Source organism: Pseudophryne corroboree, chromosome 2, assembly GCF_028390025.1.
Source record: "Pseudophryne corroboree isolate aPseCor3 chromosome 2, aPseCor3.hap2, whole genome shotgun sequence".
NCBI lineage: Eukaryota > Metazoa > Chordata > Amphibia > Anura > Myobatrachidae > Pseudophryne > Pseudophryne corroboree.
The window spans coordinates 390,891,073-390,916,141 of NC_086445.1; the positions used below are offsets into that span (position 1 = coordinate 390,891,073).

At 43.8% G+C, this 25,069-nt stretch overlaps 1 protein-coding gene across 2 annotated transcripts in view; it reads right to left on the reverse strand.

Moving 5' to 3' along the window:
- Window positions 1-25,069, reverse strand: part of GABRA5 (gamma-aminobutyric acid type A receptor subunit alpha5) — a 301,112-nt gene that overhangs the window by 257,737 nt on the left and 18,306 nt on the right. For both annotated transcript variants that reach the window (XM_063953304.1, XM_063953306.1), the window contains exon 3: window positions 12,672-12,793. In XM_063953304.1, the coding sequence (XP_063809374.1) occupies window positions 12,672-12,793 (122 nt within the window). The remainder of the gene's footprint in view (window positions 1-12,671; window positions 12,794-25,069) is intronic.

Consider the following 25,069-nt stretch of genomic DNA (forward strand, 5'->3'; position numbering starts at 1 on the left):
CCACTAGTCATGGCCGAGACGATGAAATGCCAGCAACGTCGTCTGCCAAGGCCGATGCCCAATGTCATAGTACAGAGCATGTAAAATCCAAAACACCAAATATCAGTAAAAAAAGGACTCCAAAATCTAAAATAAAATTGTCGGAGGAGAAGCGTAAACTTGCCAATATGCCATTTACCACACGGAGTGGCAAGGAACGGCTGAGGCCCTGGCCTATGTTCATGGCTAGTGGTTCAGCTTCACATGAGGATGGAAGCACTCAGCCTCTCGCTAGAAAACTGAAAAGACTCAAGCTGGCAAAAGCACCGCAAAGAACTGTGCGTTCTTCGAAATCCCAAATCCACAAGGAGAGTCCAATTGTGTCGGTTGCGATGCCTGACCTTCCCAACACTGGACGTGAAGAGCATGCGCCTTCCACCATTTGCACGCCCCCTGCAAGTGCTGGAAGGAGCACCCGCAGTCCAGTTCCTGATAGTCAGATTGAAGATGTCAGTGTTGAAGTACACCAGGATGAGTGGGTGTTGCTGGCGCTGGGGAGGAAATTGACAAGGAGGATTCTGATGGTGAGGTGGTTTGTTTAAGTCAGGCACCCGGGGAGACACCTGTTGTCCGTGGGAGGAATAGGGCCGTTGACATGCCTGGTGAAAATACCAAAAAAATCAGCTCTTCGGTGTGGAAGTATTTCACCAGAAATGCGGACAACATTTGTCAAGCCGTGTGTTGCCTTTGTCAAGCTGTAATAAGTAGGGGTAAGGACGTTAACCACCTCGGAACATCCTCCCTTATACGTCACCTGCAGCGCATTCATAATAAGTCAGTGACAAGTTCAAAAACTTTGGGCGACAGCGGAAGCAGTCCACTGACCAGTAAATCCCTTCCTCTTGTAACCAAGCTCACGCAAACCACCCCACCAACTCCCTCAGTGTCAATTTCCTCCTTCCCCAGGAATGCCAATAGTCCTGCATGCCATGTCACTGGCAATTCTGACGAGTCCTCTCCTGCCTGGGATTCCTCCGATGCATCCTTGCGTGTAACGCCTACTGCTGCTGGCGCTGCTGTTGTTGCTGCTGGGAGTCGATGGTCATCCCAGAGGGGAAGTCGTAAGCCCACTTTTACTACTTCCACCAAGCAATTGACTGTCCAACAGTCCTTTGCGAGGAAGATGAAATATCACAGCAGTCATCCTGTTGCAAAGCGGATAACTGAGGCCTTGACAACTATGTTGGTGTTAGACGTGCGTCCGGTATCCGCCGTTAGTTCACAGGGAACTAGACAATTTATTGAGGCAGTGTGCCCCCGTTACCAAATACCATCTAGGTTCCACTTCTCTAGGCAGGCGATACCGAGAATGTACACGGACGTCAGAAAAAGACTCACCAGTGTCCTAAAAAATGCAGTTGTACCCAATGTCCACTTAACCACGGACATGTGGACAAGTGGAGCAGGGCAGGGTCAGGACTATATGACTGTGACAGCCCACTGGGTAGATGTATGGACTCCCGCCGCAAGAACAGCAGCGGCGGCACCAGTAGCAGCATCTCGCAAACGCCAACTCTTTCCTAGGCAGGCTACGCTTTGTATCACCGGTTTCCAGAATACGCACACAGCTGAAAACCTCTTACGGCAACTGAGGAAGATCATCGCGGAATGGCTTACCCCAATTGGACTCTCCTGTGGATTTGTGGCATCGGACAACGCCAGCAATATTGTGTGTGCATTAAATATGGGCAAATTCCAGCACGTCCCATGTTTTGCACATACCTTGAATTTGGTGGTGCAGAATTTTTAAAAAAACGACAGGGGCGTGCAAGAGATGCTGTCGGTGGCCAGAAGAATTGCGGGACACTTTCGGCGTACAGGCACCACGTACAGAAGACTGGAGCACCACCAAAAACGCCTGAACCTGCCCTGCCATCATCTGAAGCAAGAAGTGGTAACGAGGTGGAATTCAACCCTCTATATGCTTCAGAGGTTGGAGGAGCAGCAAAAGGCCATTCAAGCCTATACAATTGAGCACAATATAGGAGGTGGAATGTACCTGTCTCAAGCGCAGTGGAGAATGATTTCAACGTTGTGCAAGGTTCTGCAACCTTTTGAACTTGCCACACGTGAAGTCAGTTCAGACACTGCCAGCCTGAGTCAGGTCATTCCCCTCATCAGGCTTTTGCAGAAGAAGCTGGAGGCATTGAAGGAGGAGCTAAAAGGGAGCGATTCCGCTAGGCATGTGGGACTTGTGGATGGAGCCCTTAATTCGCTTAACAAGGATTCACGGGTGGTCAATCTGTTGAAATCAGAGCACTACATTTTGTCCACCGTGCTCGATCCTAGATTTAAAACCTACCTTGGATCTCTCTTTCCGGCAGACACAAGTCTGCTGGGGTTCAAAGACCTGCTGGTGAGAAAATTGTCAAGTCAAGCGGAACGCGACCTGTCAACATCTCCTCCTTCACATTCTCCCGCAACTGGGGGTGCGAGGAAAAGGCTCAGAATTCCGAGCCCACCCGCTGGCGGTGATGCAGGGAAGTCTGGAGCGACTGCTGATGCTGACATCTGGTCCGGACTGAAGGACCTGACAACGATTACGGACATGTCGTCTACTGTCACTGCATATGATTCTCTCACCATTGAAAGAATGGTGGAGGATTATATGAGTGACCGCATCCAAGTAGGCACGTCAGACAGTCCGTACTTATACTGGCAGGAAAAAGAGGCAATTTGGAGGCCCTTGCACAAACTGGCTTTATTCTACCTAAGTTGCCCTCCCACAAGTGTGTACTCCGAAAGAGTGTTTAGTGCCGCCGCTCACCTTGTCAGCAATCTGCGTACGAGGTTACTTCCAGAAAATGTGGAGAAGATGATGTTCATTAAAATGAATTATAATCAATTCCTCCGTGGAGACATTGACCAGCAGCAATTGCTTCCACAAAGTACACAGGGAGCTGAGATGGTGGATTCCAGTGGGGACGAATTGATAATCTGTGAGGAGCGGGATGTACACGGTGATATATCGGAGGATGATGATGAGGTGGACATCTTGCCTCTGTAGAGCCAGTTTGTGCAAGGAGAGATTAATTGCTTCTTTTTCGGTGGGGGTCCAAACCAACCCGTCATTTCAGTCACAGTCGTGTGGCAGACCCTGTCACTGAAATGATGGGTTGGTTAAAGGGTGCATGTCCTGTTTATACAACATAAGGGTGGGTGGGAGGGCCCAAGGACAATTCCATCTTGCACCTCTTTTTTCTTTCATTTTTATTTGCGTCATGTGCTGTTTGGGGAGTGTTTTTTGGAAGGGCCATCCTGCGTGACACTGCAGTGCCACTCCTAGATGGGCTAGGTGTTTGTGTCGGCCACTAGGGTCGCTTAGCTTACTCACACAGCTACCTCATTGCGCCTCTTTTTTTCTTCTTTGCGTCATGTGCTGTTTGGGGAGTGTTTTTTGGAAGGGCCATCCTGCGTGACACTGCAGTGCCACTCCTAGATGGGCCAGGTGTTTGTGTCGGCCACTAGGGTCGCTTATCTTACTCACACAGCTACCTCATTGCGCCTCTTTTTTTCTTCTTTGCGTCATGTGCTTTTTGGGGAGTGTTTTTTGGAAGGGCCATCCTGCGTGACACTGCAGTGCCACTCCTAGATGGGCCAGGTGTTTGTGTCGGCCACTAGGGTCGCTTAGCTTAGTCATCCAGTGACCTCGGTGCAAATTTTAGGACTAAAAATAATATTGTGAGGTGTGAGGTATTCAGAATAGACTGAAAATGAGTGGAAATTATGGTTTTTGAGGTTAATAATACTTTGGGATCAAAATGACCCCCAAATTCTATGATTTAAGCTGTTTTTTAGGGTTTTTTGAAAAAAACACCCGAATCCAAAACACACCCGAATCCGACAAAAAAAATTCGGTGAGGTTTTGCCAAAACGCGGTCGAACCCAAAACACGGCCGCGGAACCGAACCCAAAACCAAAACACAAAACCCGAAAAATTTCAAGTGCACATCCCTAAAAAACACATAGGATCCGGGATAAGTTCCCGGAACTATGTGTTTTTGTGATCATAGGTGGTCATTCCGAGTTGATCGCAGCCAGCAACTTTTTGTTGCTGCTGCGATCAACTAGTACACGCCTATGGGGGAGTGTATTTTAGCTTAGCAGGGCTGCGATCGATTGTGCAGCCCTGCTAAGCTAAAAAAATTTCAAGGAAAACAAGACTAGGCCTATACCTACTTACCCTGTGCGACGATCTCTGCGATGCTGGAGCTGGCTTTGACGTCAGACATCTGCCCTCCATTCTGCTGGACACGCCTGCGTTTTCCTTACCACTCCCCGAAACCGGGAGCCAATGGTCCGGATCCGCCCTGGAACGCCTTCTTCCTGTCAATCTTCTTTGCGGTCGGCTCTGTGACCGCTTCCTTCGGTAGACGCGACATAATCTGGCAACACCTGTCGCCGGGCAACATCGCGCACTGTGCCCACAATGCATGCGCATTCAGGAACCGTTCGCACCGCAGCAATAAGCCGCTGCGTGCGAACCCCCATAGCCAAAGAAAAAATGTCTCTTATCAGGGATTTTGTTTTGAGACCTCAGCGGGTCCTCCCAAAAAATGGCCAATAAGTGCTGGCAACGGAGTTAATTGGATATCCCCAGGGGGATCAATAAGCAGTGGTAAATTATTATTTGTAGTAGTAGTAAGTTTATTTTAAAAGTACATAAACACTAAATGATGTCTAGCAGTATTTAGCCGATTAGCAGAAAGCATTAAAGGGGCGCTTTAAGAGAGGAGGAGGCCCGGGTACAGTCTACTCCACTCGGGCCCCCTCCTCTCTGCTGGCAGTGCTGAGAGTCTGTGCACTTGATCGCTCAGACTCTACTGCGCATGCGCAAATCTCCGAGAAAATGGCGCGGTAGCCATTTTCCCAGTGATTTTTGTACTGCACATGCGCAGAATTCTGTGAAAATGGCCACTGCGCTATTTTCACGGATTTTTAACACTGGCACAGACATCGACGCGGGACTCCGGAGGGGTGAGTATTTAGTAAATGGGTGCAGCATGTGCAATAGGGGGCCCCTCTGGACTCAGGGGCCCGTGTGCGCCGCACACACTGCACACATTATAGATACGCCAGTGATTTATGCACTGAGACTAATGTTGTACTGTACATGCCTTTAACAGGTACCATGTCACCAACAATGATAGAAATAATTTATTCATGTTAGATGTAGCCCTTTGTAGGATAGTCACATAAGGACTATACACCTAGAACTGTGTGCTGAAGGGATGGTCGTAAAGTAAAATCCTGAGGTCCTATCTTGCCCTTTTACCTTTAGATGTCACCTTTCAACATACTGTACTGTAAATGGGATTCCAAAGGAGGTTGATGGAAGAGCGCAAAAAAGGAGGTAAACTCTTTTTGGAGGGCACTCTTATTTATATCATGAAAGATAAAATATGCTGTATACCTAATGAGATATACTGGATTAGACATTAACTTTTATTCATTATCATTAAAATATGGAGCAGTATATAATATTGTATATGTGAGTCCCTAGAGCAGACTCACAAACAAATGAAGAAACACTGGGCCTAATTCAGACCTGATCGCAGCAGCAACATTTTTCTCTAATGGGAAAAACCATGTGCACTGCAGGTGGGGCAGATATAACATGTGCAGAGAGAGTTAGATTTGGGAGGGGTGTGTTCAAACTGATATCTAAATTGCAGTGTAAAAATAAAGCAGCCAGTGTTTACCCTGCAAAGAAATAATATAACCCACCCAAATCTAACTCTCTCTGCTCATGTTATATCTGCCCCACCTGCAGTGCACATGGGTGGTCATTCTGACCCGATCTCACGCTGCAGTTTATCGCAGCGGTGAGATCGGGTCAGTACTGTGCATGCGCCGGCGCCGCAGTGCGCCAGCACATGCCAGACAGCCGAAGGCGATCGCCTCCCGGTCGATGGGCGGAAGGGGGCTGGACGGCGGCGTTATGCTGCCGTTTAGGGGGTGCGGTCCGGCCAACGCAGGCATGGCTGGACCATTGGGGCGGGCGGGCCACAGCGGCTGCCTGACGTCACATGCAGCTGCTGCGATCCGGGCAGCCGGCTGCGCTGGCCGGGAAGTACTCCTGAAATGCTAAAGCATTGCAGCTGCGCAATGCTTTTGCACTTCTGTGGGGGGGGGGGGCGGAACTGACATACGGGGCGGACCAGCTCCGTGCTGGGTGTCCCCCCGCATGTCTGAGTGCCTGATCGTAGCTGTGCTAAATTTAGCACAGCTACGATCAACTCGGAATGACCCCCATGGTTTTGCCCTTTAGAGAAAGATTTTGCTGCTGCGATCAGGTCTGAATTAGGCCCACAATCTGCAATGTATGTGCTATAAGTATATAGAAGTGCTATGAAAATAGTTAAATATTTTTAACACTGATGAGGAATATGATATCATAAAGTGTAAATTCCTGCAGAATATAGTTGTGCAGGTAAATATTTAGAGTGATCTCAACAACCGTCATTCAGAAGAATCTGTGTATAACATATATTGTAGAAGTTATGTACTCATACAATTCATATAAACAATTGTTGCAATTCATAAACATAAATGTAAAATCGTATTATTGCAGTTCATATAGACGATTGTTGTTATGTATCAAGGCGACAATATAATGTGCTCTCTTGTCCCCTCTGTGTGAGAGAGTCACAATGATAACTTCCTGGGAAAATGACAAATACCTATAGGTGACACTGAGTGATTCATAGAGGATTTAATTATCCCGTCACCAGTGATAACAGGATATTTAAATACTATATGAATCACTCATTTGTCACCTATAGGTATTTACCCTCTTCCAGGACTGTAATCATTGAAAAATTGCAATAAATAACACTTGCAACACTGAGGAGACTTTCCATTCAATAGTCATGAATATGCATGAGCTATCTAGTGATGTTAGCAGGAAGTCTATAATCTCAGTAGACTGCTTCAAATTTGCTTTTACATAATTGATACAAATTAATATACATACTGTGATATTTATAGTTAATTCTGAGAATTCATATCACATGTATGCCAATGTCGTATGATTCATACAAAGTCAGCATTAATAAATGCTCGGTCAGCAAATTCCCAAAAGTTCATATTCATGGCATAGAATGATGGCCAGGTGATAAATTGCATTAACAGACTATTGTGTTCTTTTGATGATTGGCATCAATACAGTAGCTCTAAGCACCTAAGAAGGTTAAAAAAGGGCCAACTTCTTGAAGAAAGTTCCTCAAATATAATGCCTGCCTGGCCAACGGCAATGCTTAGAATGCAGCAGCAGCAGTGTAGAATTTCTGTCCTGTTACTGTTGTTGTGTGAGTATTGCACAGTAAAGATCCTTATCCTACTGCATGAATACAGCAATGGCAAGAGTGGCACTTATACTGTTGCTGTATAATAGCCAATTACAGGTTGTTAAATTATGCTAGAGCACGCAGCAACATTGTGTCTGTTAATTAATATTCTGCTTCTGTGAGTGCATCTTCAAAGCTCTATCGATTTTATTATAAATCATCAAATATTGTGACACTGAAATTTGTTTTTTGAAAGAAACTTTGACATTTCCAGGAAAGTTGTAAAGAAAAAGGTAGTTCTGATTTGCAACTGTAATTGCTGCTCTTCCTGCATCCTCTTATTTCGAAAACACTCTCAGAAACATAGAATTTGACGGCAGATAAGAAACATTTGGTCCATCTAGTCTGCTCCTTTTTAACCCTGTTAGTAACCTCAACCCTATTTGATTCTAATTTAATTGTAAGGATATTGATATGCCTATCCCAAGCATGTCTAAATTGCTCTACTGACTTAGCCTCAGCCACCTCTGATGGGAGGCTATTCCACCTATCGACTACCACTGACAGTCCAATCACCTGGCCTGTTAATTACAGAATGAAAATTTGGTACACCGTTTTAAAAATGGCATTTCCATAATGTCATATTTTGGGATTTGACAGCATGATGGATAATGACAAACACGTTTCACATATGCCATTGGACCCCTCCTCGGCAGTTTTTGTAAAATGTCCTCATGCCCATCAGTTTGTCACACAAGTTGCCCCCTGAACAGCAGCCCATTATACATGCCCATCCCTCCCCTGCACAGAAGCTTATCACACATGACCAATCCATCCCCTGCACAGCAGCTTATCACACATGTCCTATTTCTACCCCTGCACTTTGCATGATTAGGTTTGTGTGAAAAACTTGTGGAAATAAATCAGCACTGACAAACTATGCCAGCCAAGGTAATGATTTATATAGCAAAACCAAAAATAATTGTCAAATACAAGTGTCACATCAAAGAACATACAGTATAAAGGGGTATCCAATTGCGGCTAAATGCAGCGCCAGAGCAATCCAATTAGCTGGGATTGCCTTGCCTGTAACTCCCGTAGTCGTACTGAACCTCACAGCTAAAGTCCAAAGAAAAAAAGAAAAATCGTGTTTGCGCATGGAAAAAAAACATTGATTCTGCAGTTTACGCGGAATCAGTGGGTTTCCGCTCCTGAATCCTGACTTTTAGGTATGGTAAACAGGCTATTTAATTGAATAGATTTTCAATCCCCTCCCCCCATAGAGCCTAATTCTGAGTTACTACTGTAACAATTCAAAAAAAGGAGCAAAATCAAAACAGTTCTCTCCTGGAATAAACCAAGTTGCAATGTAAAGGGTGCAAATGCATTTATTTACTGTATATTTTTGCATGGAGAGTAAATACTGCCTACGTTTGCATGTGGAAAACACTGGAGAGCTTTGTGTTTATACTGAATATTAGAACTAAACTAGGACACTCAACTATATATCTCTCGGGTGGTCTTCAGTATGCCGCCGGCTGGCATCCCGGTGGCCAGCATACTGGCGCCGGGATCCCGACTGCCGGCATGCCTCCAGGGGGGTCCATGACCCCCCTGGAGGAAGAATAAATAGCGTGGCACGCATAGTGCACCACCGTGCCCGCAGCGTGGTGAGCCCAGCGAGCCTGCAAGGGGCTCATTAGCGCTCACCCAGCTATTGGTATGCCAGCGGTTGGGATCTCGGCGCCAGTATGCTGGCCCCCGGGATCCCGGCCGCTGGCCACTCATACTACACCCAAATCTCTCTGCACACATTAAATCTGTACCTTCTTCAATGCAACATGGTTTTACCAAAGTACATAATGCTCATGTTTTTGCTCCTTCTTGTATTTGCTTCTAAACTCTAAATCAGTCTCATAGGGGGGAATTCAAATGTTTGAAAAGTCGGTTGGGTGTCTGTTTTTTCCTGTCTATTAAATAGGAAAAAACAGACACCCAACTGACTTTTCAAACAATTGAATATCCCCCATAGTGCTGAACAATGAGCCCACATATAGATTTAGTAAACAGGGTATATATGTAGTTGCGTGAACAAAATCCCTCCAAACAACATGAAAGAGATAATGAAAAAATATAAGCATAGACAAAGCTGATCATCTAGTCCAGAGGTTCTCAATCTCGGTCCTCGGGAGCCCACACAGTGCATGTTTTGCAGGTAACCCAGCAGGTGCACAGGTGTATTAATTACTCACTGACACATTTTAAAAGGTCCACAGGTGGAGCTAATTATTTCACTTGCGATTCTGTGAGGAGACCTGCAAAACATGCACTGTGTGGGCCCCCGAGGACCGAGTTTGAGAACCTCTGATCTAGTCCCTAAGTAAAAAGACTGCTATATTGTTCCATGGGTATGATATCGTGATCCCGGCACTTGGGATGTCGGTGGTCAGAAGACCGCCAGCAGCATCCCGATGCACAGAATCTCAACATCTACTAGGTAAGTATTCTAATCTGTGTTAATGTATGGTTTGCTTTAACAGCTGCTTTTTAATTTAGTTTGTTTGTTTTAAAGGAGTAATGACTGGAAAAATCTCTCTTTTTTTATTCACCTTGACAAAAGTACATTTTAATACATTTCACTTTGCAGGAGTGTTTCATGATGTCCAGCAGCAATATATCCATATATTTTTAGATTAGCAGGAACACTTGAAAAAATAATAGTCTTACTTTGGAGGTGTGAGCTATAACAAATTACTCCACAGTTATTCTAGCACTTTTTGGAATATAACAGCTGTTTAATGCTTCCATGAGCTGCAAGAGGTGCAAATGGCAAATTTACAACTAATTTAATTCCCCCCTATAAATGTTATCCTTTTTTAGAATAACCTGTCAAGTGCTAGATAAATTTCATATTGTGCTATAGATTTATACAAACAGATGATTTGCTGCCTGCTTACGTCACCTGTATATCACTGAGAATTGCACCTTGCAAAGATTTAATCAATGTCCCACTCATTTCAGCAAGGGAATTGGGAAATGTATAATGTGTATTGGCACTTGAGTAGTGAAGGAATAGATGAGATGCCTAAATTATGTTGCAGCTGTCCACAGCACTCCTATAACCCTGGTCCAAGACTGAAGTGCCTCCTGAGAAGGCTTCTTTGTATTCTGATCAGAAAGGATTATCTTGCACCCTAGGTCCTGACTGAATTTATTCAACTGTTTTATTAGATCTGACAGCTGTATTTATAGTGGTTGCTTTATCAATGCCCAACTAGCAGCATCAGGTCTGTATCAATCTTTTTGTCATATTGCCTATACCAAGTCTAGGTAATCATGCGCATCTCTCAGCCTTGTTGAAAAACGTGGCTTTTATAGCTTAATTGGCACAATTTCAGACTAACATGTAACTGTAGCAATAAATGCAATTTGCTGAACCAGACATATATTAATCAAAATGTGATGCATCTACTGTACTCTCTTCCATTCCTGCCTTGCTGTATCAAGAAACCTGCAGTTGTATTTATATATCTTCCAACTGTCCAGTTTTTGAAGCAGTGTCCCACTGTCTTGCCATCAGGACATTTGACGTGATTTGTGGGAAAGGAGGGGAAAGTCAGATGTGGCTGGGAGATTTTGCACTGCTGTACGCAGTGGAGGCAGGTGTCGAATTGGACTTCTCACACATAAAAATGTATCCACATCCAATGGAAGAGTGGCAACACCCTCAATATACTGCAGAAACACCCCATCCCACTGTTCAGACCTCTGAAGTTTTGGGCTATGTATTTATGTTTTAATATTTACCTGTTATACTAGCAGTGGAAGTAGCCATTTTGTGGACAGACCATATATTTAAGAAAAATCATATGCAATTTTTAAAGCTTTGTAAATTAGTGGCATGCAGTATAACGAAACTGAGCTGACACACACATACATTTCAAGTGAATCTCTGAGGTATCAAAAAATTATTTTATCCAATATAAAAGTCTTTTCACCTTAGCAAGAAGATATCTGTGCCAATTACATGCCAGGATTAATATAAATAAAGCTCAAACATTTATGAAAACTGTTGGATGTGCAGAGGTGGCTAAAGCTAATAACAGCTAACATGATAACTGGCATTTTTAACTACATTACACAAACACAATAACAGGAATAAAATAGCAGCACTAGTAATATTATTTGCAGTAATTCAAGTACATACATAGGTAAAATCATAAATTTAATAAAAAATAATAATAGTACAAATTATAGCAAATAAATTATATGCCTTGCCAATTGGCCTGGGGGCTTAACCCTATATCTGCAGATATACGCAACTAAGATCTCCGTATTATATGATTATTATGTAGTATTACTTTTCACTCACAGTGTGCATTAGGGAACACAAATAGTTTTTTCTTACACAGAATTACCCCTCCCTTTTAGCACCTGAGTGACATCACAATCTGATTGAGCAGCTTGCCAATATATGTGCAAATAAATTATATACCAGAAGCTAAAAAAGGCTTATCACCCATTTCATAAAAAATGCAATGCAGCAGAATACATAAACGTTCATGAAAGTCAGTATGTGTTCGTAACTCCCCCATAAAATTCAATCCAAAATAAACCACAGAACCTCCTTAATTGAATGACACTGTCCAAATTTGTTGTATAGTTACCATATTCAGTGATAGAGGGAGAGTATCCTTGTTGTAATAGCCATATAATGATAGTGGAGACCTCAAAAGCATGGTGTTGGTACTTTGTGTAATCTGATTCCTGCAAGCTGTGGAGCTTTTTGGATGAGCAATGTAGGTGGAATTAAATGGTGGCTGGTTCGTGAACAATAATTGTTGTCCCGCAATCCAATTAGATGGATGAGGTAAGTATACCTGATGCATTTTGCTGCATCAATTCTGCAGCTTTATCAAAGGTAAGTGTTTGCATGGCCTATTCAGGCATTTATACCCTTGCCAAAATGGCAGCTCATTAGCACCTGGAAACCTTTGTCCAATTAATATACATAAAATAAACCTATCTATATTAGTATACCAAAATTACGTCAAACCTTGAATTAAATTAAGTCATACCTTGATTTGACCTATCCACGTACTTGTATTACTGCAATTGATACAGACTTTGGAGTTATTACTAGAGCTTCTATTTAATTTCTTCTATTGTATTTGCTTGTGGGACTCACTATTCCCATTTTATGGCAGCTGCTGGACAGAGCATTCCATAAGAGCATCTGAATAATACCTTGGTATTTTTCTTTCGCATTACACAAAAAACTATTTCTATACATGTCCATTCATAAGCTCACACAGTTCTTTCAAAGGGTTTCTTTTACTGTACCTCCAAGCCCAGGTCGCAGCCTGTTGTCATATCCATCCAGCAATCCATCAAGTATTCGGGTGAAAATGGTGATATTATCATTGGTGTCTTCTTTGATTGAAGCAGTAGTCATCTGTGACATGCTGTTTAAAATCATATAGGAATACATTTAAATAATTATTATAATATCATAATTCAATAATTTTTTAAATACATATTGCCAAATGTAGAATGGCAATATCCACCAGGTAAATCTATATAATAATCTGCTAAAGTCTGTTCAATTTCAAACATGCATATGCAGTGGGAGCTGCCCCCCACCCCCTTCATTCAATGGCTCTCCCTGCAAGTGGTCAGGACAGACCTTAGCCAGAGAGGTTGGAGGACCCACCGGTCGAGTGGGTAACTATAAAGCCAAGGGAGGGGGCAGGATGGAGTGGTGTATGGTATGGGAGTAGGACCAATATACTAGTCCAGTTGGTCTCAAACTCGGTCCCCAAGACCACAAACAGTTCACATTTTCCATGTCACCTAACATATGCACAGGTATTTTACCAGATGTCACAAGATCCACAGGTGACCTGGAAATCATGAACTGTTTGAGGTCCTGAGAACTGAGTTTGAGAACCCTCTGTACTAGTTTATTATATAATCTCCTACAGTGTATGTCTAGCTGCAGAGAGAACCCATCCCCTCCCTCATCTCACAGCTCTCACTGGACAGCAGACAGGCACAGTCTCACTTCTCTCTTCTCTCCCCCTGTGATGTTAGGACAGGACTGTTCCTGTCTGTCAGCAACTGCGGCAAGCCCCCCTGCCCCCTTTCCTTCAATGCCACTGGAGGACTGGGGAAAGTGATGAGAAAGACTAAAGAGGTAACGGTGTTGGGTGAAAGAAATTATATAGACTGATATACAGTATTAGGGACAGAGATAAGAAAGAGAGGGGTTGTTGAGAGAGACTGAGATAAGAGGGGGAGGTGAGGGCAACAGAGATGAGATACAGGAAGACAGAAGGTTGAGTGGGACAGAAATGTGAGACAGGGAGGACAGAAATGAAACACTAGAAGATGAGGGGGACAGAGATGACAAACGGGAAAACAAAAACCTGCAAAGCCACGCATGATAACTAACAGGGTGGCATCTGACAGTTTCAAACTACTAGTTACTGTATTAGATAGTGAAATTTCGGTGGTAACAGTAGAGGGCGCCAAACCACAGGTGACAATAAACTCTATTACAGAATTTTCAAAATATACAGTTTGTGATCTAAACAAATATAATGATCATATAATGAATGATGGAATACGTTCCTTAGTTTCGCTTGATTTTGAGCGTGTAGAGAGTTCTTTTGCTCTCCTAGGTCGTCCAATCCTTATTCTTAGGATCTCTTATTAGCATCCAATGTCATATAAAACAAAAATGGAGAGAAATCTAGTGTAACACCATTTTATTCTCTTTTAAAAGGTAACTTCTTTAAAAGTGACTCCTTTAAAAAACACATAAAAACATGACTCCTATTCCAATACAGATAGAGCACATGCAGCCGGTGTGCAGCTTGCTAAATGTGAGAATGGGATAATTACCAGATTGTCAGAGGAAACAAAGTCCTCGGTACCGCAAATGATCTCAAACACCAGTCGGCCTTCCGGGAAATGGCTTCCTGGATTTTTGCAGCAATCACCTCTCCCACACAAAGGAAACGCCACCTTCAACTGCGCAGTTGAAGGTGGCGTTTCCTTTGTGTGGGAGTGGTGATTGCTGCAAAAATCCAGGAAGCCATTTCCCGGGAGGCCGACTGGTGTTTGAGATCATTTGCGGTACCGAGGACTTTGTTTCCTCTGACAATCTGGTAATTATCCCATTCTCACATTTAGCAAGCTGCACACCGGCTGCATGTGCTCTATCTGTATTGGAATAGGAGTCATGTTTTTATGTGTTTTTTAAAGGAGTCACTTTTAAAGAAGTTACCTTTTAAAAGAGAATAAAATGGTGTTACACTAGATTTCTCTCCATTTTTGTTTTATATGACATTGGATGCTAATAAGAGATCCTAAGAATAAGGATTGGACGACCTAGGAGAGCAAAAGAACTCTCTACACGCTCAAAATCAAGCGAAACTAAGGAACGTATTCCATCATTCATTATATGATCATTATATTTGTTTAGATCACAAACTGTATATTTTGAAAATTCTGTAATAGAGTTTATTGTCACCTGTGGTTTGGCGCCCTCTACTGTTACCACCGAAATTTCACTATCTAGCTTGCCTTTTTGGGGATAGGGAGACATCCCCTTTACCGGTGGTCACGGTTCAGGCAGCCGTCCCTGCGCATTGTTTAGGTGCTCCAAATTTTGTTTTCCCTAGTTACTGTATTACTCAACCCATTCTCCATCACATTAAATAAAATACATTTTCTGGTAACCTAAACATAAAAATATTTGAAAGTTCCTTGATACTGTTGGAACTTACAATATCTGGTTTACCGAGTATAAGCCAGTGCCCTCTGTTTTCAGCTATAGTAGTTCAAACTCTTATTGTTATAGCAAATCATTTAATAGGCTTAAGCAGCAGGTATATTGTGTAAAGCATAAAACATTTGTTCTCTTAAGTATATTTGCTTTAAAATTGTTTATATTCCAAATAGTTGCTCAAACTTTACCATAGATATTACTTTCAATTTGTATTTTAGGTTTACTGGTCCTTTAAACTATATTTTGATAGAAAAATGTAATAAATGAAATAAATACATGTAACCCAAGTAAGAGAAACCACTAGAATTTATCTTTGCCTTAGTATTTCTTAATAAAGGGTAAGAGTGATTTACAAGATTAAAGAGCTCCATCACTTTATAAATCTCTTTACAACTGAAAACTACCGCAGTAAAAATGATCTGTGCTGGAAACGTTCATGTTTTTCTGTTTGTTTTTTATAGGTCTTATCTAAACTTTGATATGGTATAGTAGCATTCAGAGTTTTCTTTAACTTCAAAATATTTATATATACAGCTTACCTGAGCTCTTAATAATTATTAGTATTATTAATTTAGTGCCACTTGAAATACTACAAAGTGGGACAATTGTGCATTAAATAGCAGGAATTGTTTTTATCAGTCATAACTAGCTAATAATTGTTAAGCATCTCTAATAGTAGAAATACAGAAGAATTCATAATTTTCATTGTAATAATTTTGCATATTTGTATTACATGACTTTCTCATACGTCCTAGAGGATGCTGGGGATGACATCAAGACCATGGGGTATAGACGGGATCCGCAGGAGACATGGGCACTCTAAAGACTTTTCAAATTGTGTTTGGGTGTGAACTGGCTCCTCCCTCTATGCCCCTCCTCCAGACTTCAGTTTTAGAAATGTGCCCAGGTCGACTGGATGCACTTTGAGGAGCTCTACTGAGTTTCTCTGAAAAGACTTATGTTAGGTTTTTTATTTTCAGGGAGATCTGCTGGCATCAGACTCCCTGCTTCGTAGGACTAGATGCTGCCTAGATGCTCACTCCCACAGCACGCCGTCACCCCCCTCACAGACCCAGAAGTCAGAAGACAGGTGAGTGTAAGAAGACAGATCTTCAATCAAGAAAGTGACGGCTAAAGGTACCGCGCGGCTGGCGGGAGCGCAGCGCGCCATGTTGCCCACACATACACAGGCGGGGGGAGGGGGCACCCCGGGCAGCATGAATCCTATGGAAACTGGCATAAATAAGGGGCATAAGTTGCTGAGGCACAGTCCTACCCCCACCAGTATAAAAAATGACCTCATAATAGCTGAGGAGAAACACACCATTGAAGAGTGGAGCTTCCTCCTCAGTCAGCCAGCACACTGCTCAGCGCCATTTTCTCTCTCTCCGTAGGCTGCAGAGACAAGGCTGGTCCTCCTCCACTACTGAACAAGTATCAGGGTGCAAAACAGGGGGGGCCACAGTGAATTTGGTGCTATATAATTGTGTGATTAACATTATAAAAGTGCTGAAGGTCACTGGGCATTTTGTGTTCACAGACATTGTGTTACTGGTGCTGGGTTGTGAACTGGCAAATCCCATCTGTGTCCCTCTGACAGATTTTACTGTGGGTCTGTCCCCCTATAAGTCCTGGAATGTCTGTGGTTCTGCAAGTGTGCGACATGTCTGTGGCAGGGAACTCTGTGGAGACATGTTAGGGACACAGAGGTGTAATATGACACCAAGAGCCTGACTGGGTGAAAGGTTACATGATGGTGTGAATCATATCAGTAAGAGGTTGGACTGAATCTCATACAGAAAATGAAAATAATCTGTTGAAGATGTGATTTTTAATAGTTCTGCCTTTCATCCACAGGGACCTTTCTGGGTCCCATACAAATTTGCACAAGTAGTACAAACTGATACCGACATGGACTCTGATCCTGTGTCGACACTAGTGATTCCAGGGGAATAGGTCCTAAGTAAGCAAAAAAGCATTCAAAACATGTTTTAGCTATAAAGTAGGTGTTAGAAGTTACGAAGCCCCCTCTTTTACCACAAGGAGAGGGTTTACTTTAGTAAAGAAGTAATGTAATTTTCCCTCCACCTCAGGTCTGATTTAACCTGAAAAGAAATTTCTGGTTCCCCAAAGGAATTCAGGCAGCTTACCTTTTTCCAAAAAAGGTGGGAGCCACCCCGCATTTTTGACAGGGCCCTGTCATAAGAGAGAAAAGGTGTTTCTCCCTGCGCCTGGAATGGCTTCACTTAAGGAGCCGACAGACCGCAAGTGAGTGAGGTGATTTATTGATGTGGCCAATGGGACACTACTCAGGCCTACCATTGTCTGTGAGTGGGTGAGTAGTGCTATTGAAAAGTGGTCAGAAAACTTGTCATTAGACATTGACACAATAGATGGAGATGAGATACTCCTAACGTTAGGTCATATCAAAGACGCTGCTGCGTACGTACTAGAATCCATGAAATATATTGGTTTCTTGGGATCAAGAACCGCTACCATGGCAGTATCGGCTTGGAGCGCATTGTGGATTCACCAGTGAAATGCTGATGTAGATTCCAAAATAAAATATGGAGGCTCTCCCGTATAAAGGTGAGGCCTTGTTTGGTGATGGGCTGGACGCGTTAGTCTCGGCGGCTACCACAGGTAAGTCAACATTTATGCCTTATGCTCCTACACTGGAGAAAAAGACACATCACTCTCACATACAGTCCTTTCGGCCCAACAAATACAAAAAGGCCAAAGGTCTCCCCTTTTTTTGCAGGTAGGGGAAGGGGAAAAGGAAATAAATCTGCAGCATCTCAAGGATCGCAGGAGCAGAAGACCACCCCTGCTTCTGACAAATCTGCAGCATAATGCTGGGGCTCCCTTGCGGGAGTCCGCTCGGGTAGGAGCACGTCTGAAACTTTTCAGCCAAATCTGGATTCAATCTGGCCTGGACCAATGGGTCTTATAAATAGTGTCCCATGGGTACAAACTAGAGTTTCAAGACATCCCCCCATGCCGATTTTTCAAATCGACCTTGCCAGCTTCACTTCTGGAAAGAGAGGCAGTAACAACGGCAATTCAAAAATTATATCAGGATCAGGTCATTGTCCTGGTACCCTTGGCACAGTAAGGAGAAGGTTTTTTTATTCAAGCCTCTTCGTAGTTCCAAAGCCGGACAGCTCGGTCAGACCGATTTTAAACCTGAAAATCTGAATCTCTACCTGAAAAGGTTCAAGTTCAAGATGAAATCCCTGAGGGTAGTGATTTCCAGTCTGGAAGAGGGGGACTTCATGGTGTCAGTAGACATAAAAGATGCTTACTTGTATGTTCCCATTTATCCTCCTCACCAAGCTTATCTGAGATTCGCAGTACAGGATTGCCATTACCAGTTTCAGACATTGCTGTTCGGACTCTCCACGGTACAGAGGGTATTCACCAAGGTGATGGCGGAGATGATGGCCCTCCTTCGTTAAAAAGGAGTCAATATAATTCCTTATCTGGACGATCTCCTAATAAAAGCGAGATCCAGGGAACAGTTGGTGCAGATCATCGCACTCTCCCTGTCAATACTCCAACAACATGGTTGGATCATAAATTTCCAAAGTCGCAGTTGGAACCGACTACAAGATTGTCCTTTTTAGGGATGATTGTGGACACAGAAGTACGGAGAGTATTTCTTACAATGGAAAAGGCTCTGAAAATCCAGAAAATGGTCAAATATTGAAACCAACAAGCGTGTTGATCTATCAATGCATTCGGTTGTTGGGGAAAATGGTAGCAGCCTACGAGGCCATACAGTTTGGCCGATTTCATGCCAGAGTATTCCAGTGGGACCTGTTGGACAAGTGGTCCGGATGCCACCTACACATACACCGGAAAATAATCCTGTCCCCCAAAGATTTTCGCTCCTGTGGTGGCTGCACGGTTCTCACCTACTAGAGGGACGCAGGTTTGGGATTCACGATTGGGTCCTAATAACCACGGATGCAAGTCTCCGAGGCTGGAGAGCTGTCACACAGGGGGAAAGCTTCCAAGTATAATGGTCAAGTCAGGAAGCCTGCCTTCACATAAACGTTCTGGAATTGAGAGCCATTTACAACGGCCTTCTACAAGCGTTACATCTTCTTCAAGATCCCATGCAGATCCAGTCGGACAATGTAACAGCAGTCGCGTACATAAACAGGCAAGGCGGAACGAAAAGCAGAGCGGCAATGGCAGAGGTGACAAGGATTATCCTCTGGGCACAAAGACATGTTAGAGCTCTGTCAGCAATTTTCATTCCGGGAGTGAACAACTGGGAAGTAGACTTCCTCAGCAGACACGATCTCCATCCAGGAGAGTGGGTCCTCCACCAAGAAGTCTTCGCAGAGGTGACGAGTCTTTGGGGAGTTCCTCAAGTAGATGTGATGGCATCTCGTCTAAACAAGAAGCTTCAGAGATATTATTCCAGGTCGAGAGACCCTCAAGCAATGGCAGTGGATACACTGGTGACCCAGTGGGTGTTTTGGTCGGTATATGTTTTCCCTCCACTTCCACTGATTCCAAAAGTTCTCAAAATAATAATAAGAAAAAGAGTTTGAGCAATCTTCATTGCCCCAGACTGGCTAAGGAGGGCTTGGTATCCAGATCTTCAGGAGTTGCTCATAGAAGATCCTCAGCCTCTTCCTCCTCGAGAGGACCTACTAAAGCAGGGGCTGTGTGAGTATCAAGACATACCGCTGCTACGTTTGACGGCATGGCTGTTGAGCGTCGGATCCTAGCCCGAAAGGGTATTCCCAAGGAAGTCATCCGCACTCTTATTCAGGCCAGGAAAGGAGTAACGTCTAAACATTACCACCGGATTTGGAGAAAATATGTGTCTTAGTGTGAATCCAAGAAGGCTCCTATGGAAGAGTTTGAGTTGCAATGTTTTCTCCATTTTCTGCAGGCTGGTGTGGATGCGGGCCTTAGATTGGGGTCAATCAAGGTCCAGATTTCGGCCTTATAAGTTTTCTTTCAAAAACAATTGGCCTCCTTTCCAGAAGTTCAGGCGTTCGTGAAAGGGGTTCTGCACATCCAGCCTCCATTTGTGCCTCCAGTGGCACCATGGGACCTTAATGTGGTGTTGCAGTTCCTTCAATTGGGTTGGTTTGAGCCTCTACAAGAAATAGAGTTGAAGTTTATCACTTGGAAAGTGGTGATACTTTTGGCGTTGGCATCCGCAAAGCGGGTGTCTGAATTGGGGGCCTTGTCCCACAAGAGCCCTTACCTGATCTTCCATGAAGATAGGGCAGAGTTTAACTCGTCAACATTTTCTTCCAAAGGTGGTTTCCTCTTTCCACATAAACCAACCTATTGTGGTGCCTGTTGCTACTGACACGTTCGCTGAGTCAAAGTCTATAGATGTGGTTAGAGCTTTGAAGATTTATGTTGCTAGAACAGCTCGAATACGGAAAACAGAGGTTTTGTTTGTCCTGTATGCTCCCAACAAGATTGGGTGTCCTGCTTCCAAGCAGACTATTGCACGCTGGATCAGAGGTACAATTCATCAAGCTCATTCTACGGCTGGATTGCTGTTACCGATGTCGGTGAGGGCCCATTCTACTAGGAAGGTGGGCTCCTCCTGGGCAGCTGCCCGGGGGGTCTCGGCATTACAACTTTGCCGAGCAGCTACTTGGTCAGGGTCAAACACATTTGCAAAATTCTACAAGTTTGACACCTTGGCCGATGAGGACCTAAAGTTTGGTCAATCGGTGCTGCAGGGTCATCCGCACTCTCCCGCCCGTACTGGAGCTTTGGTATAGACCCCATGTTCTTGATGTCGTCCCCAGTATCCTCTAGGACGTATGAGAAAATAGGATTTTGATAACCTACTGGTAAATCCTTTTCTCCTAGTCCATAGAGGATGCTTGGCGCCTGTCCCAGTGCGTACTTTACCTGCAGTTTAGTTATTACAGTTACACAAGTTGTGTTATCTTGGTTTCAGCAAGTTGCTGCAATTAGTTCATGCCGGTTGGCATGTGTTATGTTGAATGCCATGTGTGCGGCATGGTTGAGGGTGTGAGTTGGTAGATATCTCACCACTAGTTAAGTAATTCCTTTCCTCGAAATGTCAGTCTCCCTGGGCACAGTTCCTAATACTGAGGTCTGGAGGAGGGGCATAGAGGGAGGAGCCAGTTCACACCCAATGAAAAGTCTTTAGAGTGCCCATGTATCCTGCGGATCCCGTCTATACCCCATGGTCTTGATGTTGCCCCAGCATCCTCTACGGACTAGGAGAAAAGGATTTACCGGTAGGTTATCAAAATCCTATTTTTGAACTGGCTGACAGGATTATAAGTGTGTTTAATGAGTTTACTATATAATGCCTTGAGTAAACATATATACAGATGCTGTACGTTTTTTCACCCTTAAAGCCTCGTATGGGCCTAGATTTACCAAGCCTTGGAGAGTGATAAATTGCATAGTGATAAAGTAACAACCAATCAGCTCCTAACTGCCATGTTACAGGTTGTGTTTGAAAAATGACAGTTAGGAGCTGATTGGTTGGTATGTTATTACTGTGCAATTTATCACTCTCTAAGGCTTGCTAAATCTGGGCCACTCACTGGGATCAATTTTATTTGCTGTAATATTTAATATTGTTTTTAATGCTAATGCCATGCACAGAAAATGGAAACTATGGTTCCCAATGACATCATGCTCAGTCACAATGGCCCTCATTCCGAGTCGTTCGCTCAGTAATTTTCTTCGCATCGCAGCGTTTTTCTGCTTAGTACGCATGTGCAATGTTCGCACTGCGACTGCGCCAAGTAATTTTGCTTTGAAGATAGTTTTTTTACTCACGGCTTTTTCTTCGCTACGGTGATCGTAGTGTGATTGACAGGAAATGGGTGTTACTGGGCGGAAACACGGCGTTTTATGGGCGTGTGGATAAAAACGCTACAGTTTCCGGAAAAAACGCGGGAGTGGCTGGAGAAACGGAGGAGTGTCTGGGCGAACGCTGGGTGTGTTTATGACGTCAAACCAGGAACAACAAGCAGTGAACTGATCGCAGATGCCGAGTAAGTCTGAAGCTACTCTGAAACTGCTAAGTAGTTTGTAATCGCAATATTGCGAATACATCGTTCGCAATTTTAAGAAGCTAAGATTCACTCCCAGTAGGCGGCGGCTTAGCGTGTGTAACTCTGCTAAAATCGCCTTGCGAGCGAACAACTCGGAATGAGGGCCAATGTTACTTGTATTAACAATCTTTGCTGATTCCCAAATACATCTGCTCCATTTAATGCATTAACACAAGTTAAATGCACTGAGGTCAAGGGTGTTGACCTCCATTTACCTCCTGAACGCAAAAAAAAAACTACATGTCAAACGTTTTTCATTTAAACCAACACTGTTTTAGGAATTTTATTTAATACGATATTTGAATAAAGTGTTCTCTATTTTTTTTTTAAATCAAATATGGATAAGATGAACATAAATAAAGAAAATATATTTGCAATAACTATGTACCTGCCGTTTGATAATGTTTACACATTTTATGCAACTCCACAAATTTGGCCTTGTATATATTCAGAAATCTATATTTATTGTATTACTAAATGTGATACGCTTTATTTATGTTTTACTTATTGAAGGAAATATTTAGATCTCAGTGACATTTTTACATTTGTGGAGACGTTCTTCAGAAAAGAAACTCTCAATGATGTAGAATTAGCCCCTCCCCACCCCCAGTGTATGAGAAAGTCCATACTGTCAATCGTCTAAAAAAATAACTGTGAATGGCTCTTGGCTGATGAACTAAAGCCAGACACTGTTTGTCCAGTAACAGTATGAGCATAGCCAGATTAAGGTGTGGGCGCAGGGGTCAGGGCCGTCTTAACAGCATTGTAGACCCAAGGACAAAGCAATGCACTGGGGCCCCTCCCCATCCTGTAGGGGCGGGGTGCTATCAGCGGCAGCTTTGATGTCCCACGGGCAGTAGGGAGTGGTCTATCTTTTGCTCAGCATGTAGGACCTGGAGCGTCATTTTTGCTAATGGCTCATTTACTGCACAGATGGTGGGAGATGGGCAGGAGGGAGAACCCTAAACTGTAGAAGGGGGCATTGGGCTGAATAAAGGGGCCCCCAATACATGAATTCCAGGGTGGTAGGGGGGTGTTTAATATGCAGGGGAGGATAGCAGACTGGGCTTAATATTCATAAGTGGGAGGGTGGCTTGCTTGACTGCAGATATCTCCAGTTCCTAGAAATAGATTTCTTAGCTTTCAATTGGATGAAAACCTAGAGTCTCGGCTTTCAGGAGATACTGGGGATTTGGGGATTAAAGTTCAGGAGCCAGAGCAATCCACCGACGAATATATAAAACTGCATACCAGGCATGTGGAGCTGGTGGAGGGTCCAGCTGCTGGAAGGCTAATATCTCTGGTTCTGGGCAAAGTAGAGACAAGCTGCCAGTGTCCACCAAAAGGGAAGTGTCCCAGCTTTTGGAGTATACTCTCAGGAAAACTCTAAGTCATAAAGGACCCAATATATGTGGCTGGGAAGAGCAATAACAGGCTTGGATGGGGATCACTGCTTTGAAGTCAGATATCTCTGGTTCCCCAGGGCCGATTTTCAAAATTCTGGTACCCTCGGAAAAAGGGGACCACTAGCTATCAGCCAAAGGCCAAAATACTCCTGTGGCCCTTGGGAAAGTGCCCATTGAGCCCATATGAAAAGACAGTACTGGCAGGGATTACTATTCCCCCGGGCCCCACTTTGTCAGGGGCAACCGAGGCTTAGGCACACCAACATCACCAGCGCTCCCTCTTGTGCAGCAGCAGAACCAGGCAGCCAGAATGTAAGCAGAATAGTATGCAGTGCAGGCAGACACACAGGAGTATCAGGTCTCATGAACTACCAATGGATCTTCCCAACCAGAGATAAGAGGGAGGAGATACTTGTTTGTGAACCAGGGATCCCAGCTTCTCCTTCTCCAAGTCTGGGTGCCTGGGTCCTGGGTAACCCGTTATCTAATGAGAGCTTTTGAGTCTAGAGAGAGACACACACAGAGTCCTCCTGAATGCTGTCCCAGTGTGTAAGTAGTACACAGGCTGCTGCTATTGTATTTTTGAAGATAAATTATAGATTTTATTTTAAGGTTGTTTAAATTGTCTTTGTTCTACTTCAAGAAAACTTCTGAAATTATTGTCTCTCAATCAGGTGGAGCTATAAACAGTACTCATGCATTATTAAACTATTAGTTTAAATCTAATATGCACCATTGGTTTAAATTAAATATACACAGTCCATACCTCTCAACATGTCCCATTCCAGGGGAGGACAAAATGCTCTCTACCTGGCTTGCATCTTAATTTATGATTGCAATCACCTCTGTTGAAATAGTTTAGCACAGGTGATGCCATTCATCTATTAAGAGGGAAGTCCAGGTAGAGAGCAGTTTGTCCTTCCTGGAATGGGTCATGTTGTGAGGCATGCACATGCTAACATACCCCAGATCCCCCTGTCTTAAATGGCCCAGGCCCCCACAGGTTTAATCTGGCCCTGAGTATAAGAGGTGACTCAAGTGTGGGACAAAATGCTGAGAATATAGGATCTATGGTGGTCATTCCGAGTTGTTCGCTCACTGACGATTTTCGCAGTGCAGGGATCAAGTGAAAAAACAGCAAAAATGTGCATGCGCATGGTACGCAGCGCGCATGCGCTAAGTACTTTCACACAAAACGAGCAACGTATTTCATCGCTCGAGTGATCATAGTGGGATTGACAGGAAGTGGGTGTTTCTGGGCGGAAACTGACCATTTTCAGGGAGTGTGCTAAAAAACGCAGGCGTGCCAGGTAAAAATGCAGAAGTGGCTGGAGAAACGGGGGAGTAGTTGGCCGAACGCAGGGCGTGTTTGTGACGTCAAACCAGGAACTAAACGGACTGAGGTGATTGCAGTCTAGGAGTAGGTCTGGAGCTACTCAGAAACTGCAGAGA